Consider the following 16,639-nt stretch of genomic DNA (forward strand, 5'->3'; position numbering starts at 1 on the left):
GGAAAAACCTCATTTTTTTTAAACCTGATTTTTGTTTCTACCCAAAATTTGCCCATGGTTGGAATCCAATTTTGTGTTTGGATTTTAGACTTTTTGGTCTCAGATCTAAGGCAGACTGGTATGAACTGCAAACAGACAGATGAACCTTTGCAAAAAGTAGGCTAAGATGGGCATTTGGAATAAAGAGTGATCTCGATACGAAAATAATGGGTCTGTTAAGCAAAAAAAAAATAATCCAACTTTTCCTGTCTGCTCATGCGCGAGCCAAATAACCAACGAAAAGCAATGTTTCTAACACAACTAGGCAGTATGTTATTGGAAGATCGCCTGGAAGTTGGTGTTTAGGATGTATTCAGAAATTGCTTTCAAAATGTGTTTCTTACTCGAATTTGACATAAACCTCCAGGGATTAATGTGTTAAATACCTGTCAGCAGAACCTACCATCAGATATGATTGCTGTTACTAAAAATAGAAAACATTTCATGACTCCTTCAAATTTATCGCATAACAGAATTGGATCAAATATGACAGAAATTGTTTTTGCTTAAATGCCTTTCAGGAATTCACTAATGATGGTGCTCCACCATGAACACTGGCTTCCATTACTAAAAGCAGAAAAACATTTATAGAAAGAAAAAAACATTTAAACAAAACACACCAGCTAACATCCACAGTACATGATTTGACCAGCTTTGACAAAAACTATCTGGGCAGTTATAGCCTTTCAGCATGGGAAAAGTGTCGCTGATGTGCCATTAAATTTGATGAAGATATTGTTATGTATATTTAACTCATATTTGATTTAACTTAATTGCTTGTTTGTAAGTTTTAAATTTTTTTAAATCCTATACATATTATTGTAATGTAATTTTATTTACTGGATTTGACATTGTCCAAAAATTCAGTTAAGTTCTGTTTGACCTGGGTTTTTTTAATAAACATTTGATAATAGAAACATTATATCAAATGCTTACTTAGTTCCTGACCTTGATTCAGAACCAGTAAGAGTTGTAGTAAACGTTTTTTTAACTTTATTTTTATTTCTCAAAGTAAGATTTATAAAGTAGAATCAAGGCCATACATTGAGTATGTGACAGAAAACATGTAACAATTGTTACAAACTCTGTTTTTTTCCAGAGGATTGACCCACATCTGGGCATCTGTTTTGCATTGTAGCTAGATTTATTATTGATGTTTTGAGAAAGAATAGTGATTAGTGCCTTAACACTTGAGAAGTTAAAGTGTTTTATGTTGTGACCAGTTTTGGGGCTAATTATTTTATTTTATTTTTTAAAGAAAAGTGATTCTTTTCCCTGTAAATACTAGTGCTTTTAATTTATTCTTGGACAAAGACAGTTATTGAAAATTTATACAGAATTTAAGCACTGGAATATTATTTTCTGTGATTCAACAGAATCAACAAAGAACTGTTGACACATAGTATGACACTGGCAACAGCATATGTTATTGCCTTCCATTTTGGATTTCATTGGAATTCAAACTCAGTTTCATTAGAACTTTTTATTACTAAAGGACTTCTATTTTTTAATTCCTGGATTATTTTTGCATTTGATTAGTAAAACTGAAGTTCTTTTTCTCATTTTTACCTTGTTTTTCTAGGGAAATAAATTATTTGTTAAATTTTACAAAGCTTGTTGTCTTCACTCTTGTTAGGTTTTGTAAGGGCCTAAACACATAACAATATAAAAACTGTAAGCAATCGCTTTCTTATACAGAGTGACCCCACTATAGCATGGTAGTTGGGAGCCATAGAACCTGACCGTGTTATATACTGAACTGTGTTATAAGCAGTCAGGTCAGTTAGCTGAAGAAAATGATGCATGCACCCAAAAAATTTGCAAGGGGGTAGGTAATAAATGTGGCACAGAAATACGTGCTTCAGTGGCACAGTTACTTTAAATCGATGCATATTAAATGAGAAATACACCTGTAGTGAACACAGAGAATGCATATATATTTTACTTCATTCAGAGAACCACACATTGGTACGTGTATACTGTTTATATATACGTGTCTAATGTATAGCATGAATAGAGTATCAACACCATGTACTCACCTCATGCACACACACACACACACATTTAAAATATTTAGTAATCTTGTCACAGGTCATATAGGTTATTCAGTGGATAAAAATAGCACAATCACGTAACGAATGATGAAGCAAATTTACTTTTCAGTACATCCCAAGTTGGTAAAAGTTAGTTTGCATTTTAGTCCGCTGTTGGTAGCAATCATAAGCATACACTTTTTTCCTGCAAAAAGGAAACTTTCACAGCACAGTAAACTTGTTCATGTCACATTGGAAAACGAAACAGTCCATTGCTTTAATTTAAATTTGATATGGTTCTTTGTTTTTATTGAAGCTTGTTTGCTTTCTTTTATGAAGGGTGCATTCGTTATTGAAGTTACTGCTAAAGGACAGCTTTGGAGAACTAAACAAATGCCCATTTCTTATTGTGACAGCAACATCAAATAATTGTATTGCATGATTGAGACTGGATTTTTTTCCATTTGCTTTGTACGCTTTCATAACAATTTGTGCTCAAAGGTAATCTGTTTTCTTTGAAATTTCAGCAGACTATTTTGTCTGGGCACATTTTATTGAATAGACCAACAAGTAAGATCTTGTTTTATTTTTTATCTTTTTTTCGATATTTGTAGTAGTGGAGTGATGCAGCCTTCCATGTATGTGTCAGAAATTTTAAAAAAGGGTCAATGGACAATAGAGACTTGTGTGTTCTGGTCTGATGACAGGCACAGGAGCTTAATGCAAAGAAAATTAGGAGTTTCCATCAGTAAATTAAGGGCTGGGGGTCTAACCTGTAACACTATAACAGGTTAGACCCCCAGCCCTTGATTCATTAACGGAAATTCCTAGTTTTCTTTGTAATGAGCCCCTGTGATGACAGGGTTTACTACAGAAAATGTGAGTGTTCTGAATGATTTAATTCTGAGCGAAAAGAAGAGGAATTTTACTTACCATCCACATACAAATGTCAGTCTATGTAAATATATTATTACTAGCAAGTGACCAAAAATCCCACAAAAGATAGATTATGAGATAATGCCTCGTCCGGTTGATTTCTGCTACCAGAAATGTAAAAATAAACAACGGATATCTCACAACATAAGTACTCATGCAAGATGTCAACTTAAGTGGATTATGATATAACAGTGCACTGTTAAGATAGTTTGTCAACGTTGACAAAGAATTTGTTTATGTAACAATAGATAAATTTCAGTGCATTTTATAGCACGTTTGCAGCTTCCTTTCCTGTTGCTTCTGAATTTCTCCACTCAAAACCAATGGTTGTGTATACAAGTTTAAACAGCCAACACTGTTGCCAATAAAATGAAATCACAATTTGCGACATTGGCGAAGCCCTGCATGATCCCTGAATAAACTTTTTACTTGTTATTTTTCGTACTTTTCAGAAGGAAAAACTATTTTTTCATGTACAAGAAAAAAACATCTAAAATTTCAGGAGCCACACAACAATCATCTTGTATTATTCGTACATGATCTCTTCCCCAAGGGGCAGATTGTCTAAAACGCTCACCATTGCCGATCACTGCTATCTCACCTCTGTCTGCATTTGTTCAAGTCTCGGGCTTGGCCAGTGTGGGTATGTGAGAAAGCTTGCCAGAAGGTTTTCGTGGGTCGGTGGTTCTTTCTGGGGTTTTCCCTTGTTCTTCCTACACCATTTATACTGGCTGTCATGTATAACCTATCTTGTGCTGAAAAATGGTGCTAAATCCTACAACAGTAACTGCGTTATATCTAAATTTGTGTTATAATGGAGCGTGCTATAGTGGGGTCATGCTGTACATGTATTATCATCAACATTGGAAAATATTTCAACAGAAAGTAGGATGCTATGCTTTCATTTGAAATTTATTTCAGTGATGTTGATGAAGATTTCTTGGCCAACTGATTTTGCAAATTTGGTTATTATTTACATATCAGGAGGTGAGTTGTCATACTCACTTTGGCTTCTTTTTTTACCCCTTGCTCACAAAAATTTCAAGGATGTACTGACTTCATCATGTAAAACTTCATAAACTACAATAAACTTTGAACATGGGAGACAGATTTGCCATTTGCATCATGCGCCAACAGGTAAGAGTCTACTGTTTTGCACCAACAGGTAAGAGTCTACTGTTTTGACTTGAAATCATCATTATGAAGGTAGAATCTGATCTGATGACCCATTTTGTGACCACAAATGTGGGTCTGTGCAATATGCTGCAGGTGCTTTTTATACTTGAATAAATACACTTTATGCAGTGTTCCACCTTGTTTGAACTATCAGGGGGACCTTGTATGTACCTTTGTACCCTTATAACAATCAGGATTTGGGAGGGGAAAAAAGGGAGGGTCAAGCCATTAGGGGTGGGGAAATGTCCCCGGTTAAGCTTAGGGTGCAACATTAATACATGTACACCTGGATATACTTCTGAGTGTTGTATACAGGTATGATTTTAATCTCTTCACTTTAATATTAAAATAAATCCTGGTTTAAGCAACTTCTGCTCTGAATGACTACTTATCATTTATAACTACAACCATCATGCATGGATACATTTTAGTATATAAATGCACTGTCATAAGCAACTACCACTGAACACAACCAGCGACCACTGTTTTGGGGTAACTGCATTTTGACATTGCTATGAATGACTACATCACAAGAAGAAATAAATACCACTGACCTTTATTTAGTCCTTTGTAAACAGGACTGCTTATTGGTTTTTTAAGTAGTCATATGCTACAGTCCTTAAACCAGATCAGGGTACAGTGTACATGTAACAACCACCACTATAGTGCCAAATTTATGTAAATCCCCATTATGAATAATCATTCCTTCTTTGTATTCTTTATTTTTTGGGAAAAACGACAATGCCAATAATATCATGAGAAGAAAACTTTGTAAAGGGCTTCACTGTTGCAGTTGAGTACATTGTTTCTCTCTGCAGTTGATCCATTATGCCAGGGATGAATTATGTCTTTGTCTTTGTCTTTAATAAGTGATTATCATTTTCTGGAGTTGATTATCATTGTCAAAAGGTTTGTGGTGTTATTTGCTCTTTTATGTTGTTGTTATTAAAACCCACCCATGAAACCATTATGGTTATTAAAACCCACACTCGAAGCCATTATCTGTTCACTGTAGAGCAGCTAGTTATGCCCTCTTCTTATTGGGTTAATCTCATCAATTCATCAGTGAATTAGACCTTTGGCTTTTATCTTGAAATAAATTTATTTTTTAATCTGGACAGGTTAAGTTGTCTTGATCTCATTAATTGGTGAATTTACATGTATATTCAAATTCTGCCCAAAACCTGAACAATGAAATTCATATACAGAATGAGTGTTGTCATAGTCAATTGTGATATTTTCGTAGTACATTTAAATTAACTCAGAAATTTATGCACATGTGAAGTGAACTTATTGACAGAATAATTATTTATTTTGCAGTCAACATGCTAATATATGCACACTTGATCTTCAAATATATACATGTATATATGATGTTTTACGATAGTTGTATAACTTGATTTCTATAAAGAATTATTTGGGGGTGAAATCAGTACAATATTTTAACAAGAACTATGACTAAATAAAATACATGTACAGTAATTGTGGTTATTTTTCCATTTTAAGCCCTGTTGAATTTCAGCCATGAAAATGGGTTATCTTGTACAAATCTGCTTTGAGAGAGCACCTGTCTCTATACATTGCTTTACATTTGCAGAATGAGTGGGCTCACGAGATAGGATTTACTGTATTCGACAGCCTTTTTTTTAATTCAGAGTAAAATATTTCCTTAATGTATTAACATATATATTTGAAATATTCTGTTGTTGCTTTTTTGGAGCTAATTTATTGTTCTCAGTAGCATTGAAAAGGTTTGAAAATAATGTAAACTTTAAAATTTTTCAGGGGTTGACCCAGCAACATACAATGAATAATCAGCAGACATCAGACAATGGAACTATTGTATAGAATTTGCTTTTAACCACTTTTAACTGGTGAGTTTCTTTCAGTCCTATGATATCTCTTATTGTTTTAACCTGTCTATCAATCCTTAAACAATAAATCACAGTGAGTGCTTCCACTGCTTCCAGATCCTGAAACATAAACTTGGATCCCTCAGTTTATACATCACAGTCATAAGGTAGAGAACATAATGTATGATGTTTGCTCATCTGTCTGTTGACAGTTTTGTTTCTGCAGAATAACTCATGTTGTCCACCATCAATAATTACCTGACTTTGGCTTGCACATGGTTCAGGGAAAACACGCATCAGTTTCAGAGTCAAAAGCTCAAGGATCATGGTCACTGTGACCCAGAGAAACAAAATGGTTTCTGGACAGAAACTAGAATTCTCAACCAAGTAGATTGACCCAATTTTTTGGATGACTTGCACTTAAGGTAGAAACCTGTCAGTTTTGGAGTTAAAAGGTTGAGGTCACTGTATTGTAAAAACAAATACTTTCTGCAAAATAACTCGCTTTCTTCTGCACAATATGCACATTATTGTCTACAGTTAACAGACCCCATAGATGACTTGCAATTGGGGTAAGGAAGAAACTTTGATTGATTTAGAGGTCAGCTGAATGTTTAAGGCCTTTGTGACTGAAAGAAGAATAATGATTTTGCACAATAACATTAGTTCTGTCTAACAGACCTGGACAAACATTTGTCGATGTCTTACACTTGGGGTGAAGAAGTGTATTGAGTTTGGGGTCAAATGTTACGGTCACTATCAGAAAAGATGTGTGATTTCTCCTATGAATACATTTCCCAATTTCATCAACATGAGTAAGATGATAGATATCTCCTGAATCCAGCAATTGTGAAAATATCTTTCCTGACTACTTACCATTTAGACAAAGGGAAGAAACTCTTCCCAATCCTTCTGCTTACTTTTTTAGTAATGGTTATATTATTTTTTAATTTCATTACACGTACCTTTACATGGTTAACAATGTAGAAGTCCATCATAATCAATAATTATTTTGGTCTGGAAATTTGTGGTGACATTTAATATGCAGAGCATTAATCAATCAGGATTAAATAGGCTTTGGTTAAACTATATTAGTATTAAACTTCAGTACAACAATTAGTATTTAATTTGAGGTGAGTATCCAGTAAATTTATGTACATGACCACATTGACATATACTTGAGATGGCTATAGTTATTTACCTGGTTTTTTATTTCTTTGCTCGATACAACAAATATCCTGTATATATCACAAAATGTAAGTTACATCATGTGGATTATTGGCCATCCATGGACAGTCATTATAGTATTGAATGTAACAGTATTACTAGATGTTACAATTACTATTTTATGAATTTTTTTATATTTATATGAATTTCTTGAATTGTGGACTTTTGTTTATTCTGATTGTATTGTCCAGCACAGTATTGTTGGTCGGTTTTGCTCACATTGCTGATATTTATTGGCATATTAAGTAACAAGTATTGATTATTTGTTCAAGTGAACAAATTTTGCTTGTTTATTTCCTGAAAGTTTGTCGACAGTCTTCACTGTAACAGAATTGGTAGACCTTGCCAACATAGTGCATAAATTCTATTTAAGGAAGTTGAAGACATGCATGGGACCAGCCTTGCATGTATGAAATGTCTGTCAGTGTTTGTGCATCATGATTAGAATTGAATATTCCACAGTAGGGGTCCCCCTCTTAAATGGCTCCCCTGACCAGCGGCCACCTGCTTCTTACAGCCAGAATCCCTTAGCACCAGTGAGTTTGTGTTCAAAAGTACCCTTCAAGAATGACCACCCCTCTAATGCAACCAGAGGCCAGCATATTAGTACAAAAATGTAAAAGGTTCCCCTCACATATGGCCACTTTTTATTTCAGATATGTCCAGTACGAATAATTAATTCATATGGTAAGGTATTCAATCAGATTATCACTGCTGTTGATACCTGTCCCCCATTGTCAGGTTTCCGTTACTGAAAGAAGCGTTAGCTAAAGTACATGTAACACTAAAACTAATATTATATCATCTATAAAAGCTGACATTTACAGGAAATGGGCTCAACATTGTTATGGTAGAGTTTTGGGCTTCACACAGCAGTCTAGTTCTTCTCTTTGATGATTACAACCAGACGCAATTGTCAAGATCATAACACACTGCTCCAGTGGCTTAGTGGTTAGAGCATCCGCCTCGGATGCAGAAGGTTGTGGGTTCGATCCCCGGCCGAGTCATACCAAAGACTTACAAAAATGGTTCTTACAGGTGCCTCACTTGGCGCTCAGCATTAAGAGGTTAGTGTTAGGACTGGTCGGCCTCGTGTCAGGATAATGTGACTGGGTGGGACATCATGCTACATGTCTGCGGCATGATGCTCCAGTTCTAGACATCACTATAAACTGCCACACTGCCGACATTGTAGCAATATGACTGAAAAATTTGTACAGCTTCGTTAAAAATCCAAATCACACACGTAAACAAGATCATAACATGGTCAGCCTAGGTTAACTCTAGATTTTGTGGATTAACACACACAGGAATTAACCTTGAACAAAACAGGCTACTAGACAAAGACCGAAAATCACGTGACAGTACATCTATCACTTCCTTTATGAAAAAGGCATTTTTGTCCACTCTTAAATTTTTTTGCAGTACTGAACAATTAGCAACATCCAAAAAAATCATTATCAGACTTTAACATGTTATCACATAAATGGAGATATGCTACTTTAGAAAAAAGTCAGTTATTCTACTCAATGACATCGGGGGGTAGGGAGGGGGACTTGCTGAAATTTTTTATGTGGAATAAAAAATTTGATGTTGAAAAGACCTTTTAATAATTAATGTTACTTTTAAGTGTAGATATTAAATGCTTTGAAGTATGTAACTTTCTTACTGTGTACATTACATATACATGTACTTCTCACCAAAAATTTAGTCCCCCTCTGGAAAGGCCACCCATCTTACTTTACCGGTTCAGAAGTGGTGGCTGTATTGGGGGGGGGGGACCACTGTACTGTAATAAGGACTTGAGACCAGAGACAGACATCATACTTGACTAGTAAAGTAGGGACACTGATCCCCTCCCCATGTGCAAGAATGCCCTCCACTTTGAAGGTTTACATTTTGTAATGGCTTTTCAGGGACTAGTGCAACAGCTACAACTCTTCTCCTGGTAATATCAACATGTGGTAATCACTGAAAGACTAGTTATGATGTATAGTTGGTTTGAAATGAAAATGGGTCTAATCTGATGTCCAATCTTTCTGCCATAGCAGCCATCATGAAAATCTTGTTATTAATACTATTGACATGGTATTTTCACCAGAAGACTTCTTATGATGTCTAGTTGGTCTTAAGTAAAAAAAAAAAATGGTGCAAATTTGATCACCAATATGGGCATCAGACCAGCCATCTTGAAAATCGTATTATTGCTATTCCTTCTGAATGGATGGTCATACCAACATGGGATGCTGTTAAAAGAACTTTTATGATGTATAGTTGGTCCAAATTGAAAATGGTATCAATTTGATGTCCAAGATGATGTGATAGTGGCAATCTTGAATATTTTGTAATCATGACTCCTTCTCAGTAGGTGATCATATCAATGTGGGTTTTTTATTAAACTTCTTATGATGTATAGTCAGTCCTAGTGGTGCCATTGAAATGTTTAATATGACGGCCACAGTGGCCATATTGAAAATCTTGTTATCATTATTTCACCTGAATTAATGGTCATTTCAGCATAGGGTCTTCATAGATGAAGATAGATTTATTTCCCACCCCACGTCTGTAATGAAGTTACTGTTAACTCACATGATGATGTGCTGCCATGAAGTAAAACAAGTATTTTGTTTGCACCACGGAAAGGATAATGAATGAAAAACAGGCATTACTTGCCTATTTTGTCTATTTGATACATGTCCATCCACCAGAAAAAACAGCCATACATGTATTAGAGCCACGATTGTGTGCGTATTTTCCACAAGAGTTGCCATATTAGTAATCTTGCAATCCACAGTTTAACCCTCTGCTAATCAGTGATCAATGAAATCTACATTACAAAGGCACACAAGCTTTATTTCTGTGTAATTAGGATATTAATACAAATTAAATAAAAAGATTATACATTAAAACAATGCAAAATGTCTGGGAATTAGACCTACAACAGAAAAATTCAAGATTCTGAAGTCCACAGTGAGTACCTGGATGAAAATTTACTTTTCTGCAGATCTGAACTTGAACGGACATTTGCCTAAGTGTGGACGACCCATTTCATATGGATTAGCTATGGATGATAAGAGCTCATTGGTGCTCACTCAGCATGACTAATTCCAGTCATTGTTGAGGGAATATGTATATATGCCAAGGAGCTTGTCTCAACAGAATTTCCGGAGAGCAAATTCCATGCCAGTCTTTCTTGGGGAGAGTTTCATGAAAAGACCTGGGTTTGTGCTCAGAAGCAGGACCTCTCTTGCCCAACGTTTACCCAAGGATTTGGAAGAAAAGATTGCTTCGTTACACAAGTTTGTGATGGACAGACATGAGGAGGAAAAGTTTGATGATAAGTTTATTATTACAGTGTGACCCCACTATTGCGCACTCCGTTATAACACAATTCGGATATAACACGGTCGTGGTTTGGCTCCCAAAATTTCGTATACATGTATTTTTCTTGTACACAAAAAAAAATCTTTCTTAAAAGTACAAAAAAAATGTAAAAACTTTATTATCATTTTGGGGAAGAGATCGCATATGAATAATACAAGACGATCATGGTGTGGCTCCTGAAATTTAGTATATTTTTTCTCGTACACGAAAAAGTAGTTTTTTCTTCTCAAAAGTACAAAAAGTAACACTAAAAAAGTTTTTCCTGGGATCGCATAGATCTTTGCCAATGTCACAAACTTGGATCCTTTTTCTTTATTGGTGGCAAAACATACCATGTGGCGATTTTTTTTTTATTGTCGACGTTGTTGGCTGTTTAAACTTTAATATAAAACCATTGGTTTGGAGTGCAGAAATTCAGAGGCCCCATGAAAGGAAGATGTAAACTGGATATAAAATGCACTGAAATTTATCTATTGTTACATAAACAAATTCTTTGTCCATATTGACAAACCATCTAAACAGTGCATTGTTATGTTATAATCCGCTTACCATGACATCTAGCATGAGTACTGTATGTTGTGAAATAATGGAGACCAACTGGACGAGGTATTATCTCGTAATCAATCTTTCATTGGATTTTCGGCCGCTCACTAGTAATTAATATATTTACAAAGACTGACATTTGTATGTGGATGGTAAGTAAAATACCTCTTCTTTTCAGTCAGAATTAAATCCTTCAGAACACTCACATTTTCTGTAATAATCCCTGTCATCAAACCAGAACACCTGCATCTTTATTGTTTGTTGACCTTTTGTTAATTTTCAGACCATGCGTGGAAGGCTGCATCACGCTGCTACCACAAATGTAAAAAAATAAAAAAATAATAAATAAAAACTACATCTTACTTATTGGTTTATTCAATAGGCATGGAGGGACAGTAACTAGAATAGTCCAAACTACAGTCAATTCCTTTTTAAAAATGCACCCAGATAAAATAGTTTGCTGAAATTTCATAGGAAACATTACCTTTGAAGCACCGCTTGTTATGAAAACGTACTCGGTAAATGGAGAAAAAAAAATCTATCTCAATCATGCAATACAAATATTTGATGTTGCTGCCGCAATAAGAAATGGGCATTTGTTTGGTTCTCCAAAGCTGTCCTTTAGCGGTGACTTCAATATTGCATGCACCCTTCATCAAAGAAAGCCGACTACAATCTTTCAATAAAAACAAAGAACTTTTCATCAAAGGAAGTCAGTACCAAACTTAAATAAAAGTGAATCTGATGGATTTTTGCATTTTCCAACATGACTGGAGCACATTAACTGTGCCATGAAAGTTTCTTTTTGTAGGGAAAAAGTTTATGCTTATGAACGCTACCATCGGCAGCTTAAAATGCAGACTTTTACCAACTTGGGACGTACTGAAAAGTAAATGTGCTTTGTCATTTGTTACGTGATTGTGCTATATTATTCCACTGAATTCAGACCAATATGACCTGTGAATCTGATGGATTTTTGCATTTTCCAACATGACTGGAACACGTTAACTGTGCCATGAAAGTTTCTTTTTGTAGGGAAAAAGTTTATGCTTACGAACGCTACCATCGGCGGCTTAAAATGCAAACTTTTACCAGCTTGGGACGTACTGAAAAGTAAATGTGCTTTGTCATTTGTCACATGATTGTGCTATATTATTCCACTGAATTCAGACCAATATGACCTGTGAATCTGATGGATTTTTGCATTTTCCAACGTGACTGGAACACGATAACTGTGCCATGAAAGTTTCTTTTTGTAGGGAAAAAGTTTATGCTTACGAACGCTACCATCGGCGGCTTAAAATGCAAACTTTTACCAACTTGGTACGTACTAAAAAGTAAATGTGCTTTGTCATTTGTTACGTGATTGTGCTATATTATTCCACTGAATTCAGACCAATATGACCTGTGACAAAATTATTGAAAATTTTAAAGCTCTGTGTGTGTGTGCATATCTGTGATGGAATCACTTGTATTGTGGATTCATTGTATATGATGAGGTTCACGCGTGAGTACACGGTGTTGATACTATTCATGCTATACATTAGACATGTATATATAAATAGTATTCAGGTATATGTATCAATTTGTGGGGCCCCCGAGTGGTCTAAAGCGCTGTCCATTACAGATCACTGCCATCTCACCTTTGTCTGCGCCAGTTCGAGTCTCAGATTCAGCCAATGTGGGTGTGTGAGAAAGCTTGCCAGTAGCTTCTTGTGGGTTGGTGGTTTTCCCGGGTTTTCCTGGGTTCTTCCTCCACCATTAATAATGGCTGCCATGTATAGCCTATCATGTGTTGAAAAATGGCGTTAAACCCCACAACAATAGCAACAACAACAACCAATTCGTGGTTCTCTAAATAAAGTAAACTATTATATATGTCTTTTCTGTTTTCACTACAGGTGTATTTCTCATTTAATATTCATCAATTTAAGATGGTAACCATGCCAATGAAGCACATATTTTACTGCCTGCATTTATTACCTACATCCCCTTCCCACAATTTTTTTTTGGGTACATACATAATTTTCTTCAGCTAACTGACCTGGTTGCTTATAACATGGTTCGGTCTATAACGCGGTCGGGTTCTATTTCTCTCATCTGCCGTGTTATGGAGGGGTCACACTGTAACATGGATGAGACACTGATGTACTTTGATCTTGTGTCAGGGAAAATGGTGGAGAAAGAAGGAACAAAAAGCTATCTGATTCATACAACTGGAGCTGAGAAGAGGCACATTGCTGTCGTTTTAGCTATTGCAGGTTCTAGCAACGTATTACCCCCAATGATTATTTTCAAGGGTAAGAGACATCAAGTTCTGATGGCACCAAAAGGGTGTATTATCGCAGTTCAAGAGAAAGCATGGATGGACGAAATGCTGCGATGGATTGAAGAAATTTATTTGCCATTCACCAGAAGAGAGCAATCACTATTAGAAATGGACTTGTTCTGGGCTCACATCCCTCATGACGTGAAGAAACAGTTTCGGCGTGGAAATGTTGTGCCAGCAATAATACCAGGAGGCTGCACATCCAAGTTGCAACCTCTTGATATGAGCATCAATAAACCTGTCAAGAGCTACATCCGCCGCAGCTGGATGGAATACATCAGGGATGCTTCGAATGCATTATAATGATCTGATGAAAGCAGCAACGGATGGATCAAGACAGCCAGCAAACAGACTGTATTGGACTGGGTTCTAAATGCCATGGACACATTGAAGGAAAAGCGCACAATGATAATGAAATCTTTCAAGGTGTGCGGCATTAGTGTCAATCTGAGCCAAAGTGAAAACGTGCTGATCAGAAATGACAAACAATTAAACAATATGGATGATGATAATGATACAGAATTTGACGGCTTTTCACCCAAGGACCTAAAAAAGGCTATGGACAAGCTACTTGGTATTGAATAATATATTTAAATATATTACAGCATTAAATTATATTTCTTTTCATTCTTTGATATTGATATTTATTGTCTATGGCTTAATATAAAAATGTTTATCTATCTATCAATCTATCAATTTGTCTGCATACATACACACACACACACACACACACACACACACATATACATACATATGATTAAGAATTTTAAATTATATTAGTTAATGGAAATTCTTGATCACATTAAATAATTGGTGACCAAATAAAGCAAACTTTGTATCAGTTAAATTAATGGCTAGCATGCTCTGAATTTTACATTAAAATGATGCAGCAGATCTCCCTAGATTGTGTCCGAAAACATAAATTGTAGAAAAATTATAGCGGAGCAACGTCCGAAAACCTACAAGGCATTTAAATATTATATTCCCCCCCCCCCCCCCGAAAACAAACGGTGTCCGAAAACATACGGTAAATACGGTAGTTGATAGTGCCAGTCCAACTTATAGGACTGCCAAAATTGACAGTTTGAACATATCGCTATCACTACTTCTCCTAAGCGGCTCTTATGACGCCTTGCTGGTCCAAAGTAAAAATGGTGCAAAGTTGACTTACAATATGCCCATTACAGCACCAAATTTGAAAATCTTTTTATAGCTGGAGAATGTCAAAAATAGTTTCAACACTCCGGAGTTGAAAGGAAGAAATAGTCTTATTCCATTAAAGTAGAGCATCAGTCCCTTGTAGGGTCTCTTGTTTTTAATTAGAACTTAAAGCTATTTTCAAATGTGTCATTGCATATTTTTAAGAACAATTCACAGATTATCCAAAGGCATAAACTTTAGAGTCTACTAGAGATCAGTATCGCTAGAATTGTTATATTGTGATACATAACAGTATAGTATACACAGTATGTCATAAGTGCAGAAACATTTAAAGAGTGAGCAATAAATCATCAGAGTTTCAGATAACTTTAATTTTTTTTTAATCTCTTTATGTGAAAATTGGGTGGGAAATATCCCTTCACAAATCTGGAATACATAAATTGGATATTTGTTTATTTTGCATCTTCTTAACTCGGGCCATATTGGCATCTAATACCAGACCACTCCGGTGGCCTAAGTGGTTAGAGCTTCTGCTTCAAATATGGGAGGCCATGGGTTTGAACCAAAACTGAGTCATACCAAAGACTTATAAAATGGTACTAGCGGCTGCTTGCTTGACACTCAGCATTAAGAGCTTAGTATAGGACTGATTGGCCTGGTGTCAGGATAATGTGACTGGGTAGGCATGATGCCCCAGTGCTAGACATCACTATAAGCTGTCACACTGCAGACATCATAGCGATATGACTGAAATCTTTTTAAAGCTATGTTAAAAGTCCAAATCAAACACAGATTAAAAGAGATGAAAAAATTTAAATGAAACAAATTAAGGTTCATTCTAGTTGTATACTATTTATAGAAATAATTGTACCACAAAACCCAGTTAATTGGCAATGTACCACAGGTCAGGTAGATGTATTAGCATGATCTGTACTACATTATACTGAGATACTAGTTATATAGCATATCTCTTTTGTTTGCTGTGTTATTTTAAGAAGAAATTAGGCTGCACCCAGACGTAACAGTGATTTTAACAGTTGTAATTTGTTGAAGATAATTAGGTGATTAGTTTGAGTCATCATGTCAGAACGATTAGGTTCAGAACATTTGGCAAATTGAATCCTGTTTAGCCATTAAAAACTAAAGTATTTAGGTTCTTGTGGAAGTTTTTGTGAGGATCCATCCCTGTGGCAGTCATTTGACACATTGAAAGTTTTGATTTAAAAAAGGCATTTAGCATTTATGATGACTATATTGAAAATTAATTAGAAGATAAAATTAAATTAACTTGTCAATACTTCTGTAACACATTAACCCCTGGAGGTTTGTGTCATTTTCGCCAGAAATTTGAGTAGGAAACACAATTTGAAAGCTATTTCTGAATACATCATAATACATCAACTTCCAGGTGATTTTCCAATAACCTATAATGCCTAGTTGTGTTAGAAACATTGTTTTTCATTGTTTGCAGTTCATACCTGTCTGCCTTAGATCTGAGACCAAAAAGTCTAAAATCCAGACACAAAATTAGATTCTGACCACGGGCAAATTTTGAGTGGAAAAATTATATCGGGTATAAAAAAAAAATGAGGTTTTTCCCTATGTATTTTGTAGTGCAACTAGAAATTCCAGATTATTACCTTTCTATAATACCACCCACTTTAGCGTATCATACATGACCTGATGCTGCAGAGCTCGGCAGTAGGCTACTACCTCCTGCTATGTAAACCTTTAGTGGTTAATGTGTTAACAAGGATGTTTGAAATTTTTACAAATTGTCAAGGATTGGCTAAATTTGTAATTTATGTGCAATGTCGATGCACAAATAAATAATTACGCAAGGAATATTCAAATTTGGTGACGTCATCAAAATGCACCCATTAACACATTAACCCATGGAGGATTTTGTCATTTTGGCCAGAAATTTGAGTAGGAAACACATTTTGAAAGCTATTTCT

General features: G+C 35.4%; 1 protein-coding gene across 2 annotated transcripts in view; it reads left to right on the top strand.

Moving 5' to 3' along the window:
• The window catches only part of LOC149805422 (WD repeat-containing protein 20-like), an 80,575-nt gene that overhangs the window by 41,351 nt on the left and 22,585 nt on the right, over nt 1–16,639 (top strand). For both annotated transcript variants that reach the window (XR_016419624.1, XM_089949997.1), the window contains exon 4: nt 5,970–6,058. Coding sequence is in view for 1 of the 2 variants with exons in the window: in XM_089949997.1 (XP_089806123.1) it covers nt 5,970–6,032 (63 nt within the window). In the remaining variant the exon portion in view is untranslated. The remainder of the gene's footprint in view (nt 1–5,969; nt 6,059–16,639) is intronic.

This window comes from Sinohyriopsis cumingii, chromosome 2 (genome assembly GCF_028554795.1).
Source record: "Sinohyriopsis cumingii isolate HCF-2022 chromosome 2, ASM2855479v2, whole genome shotgun sequence".
NCBI classification, from domain to species: domain Eukaryota; kingdom Metazoa; phylum Mollusca; class Bivalvia; order Unionida; family Unionidae; genus Sinohyriopsis; species Sinohyriopsis cumingii.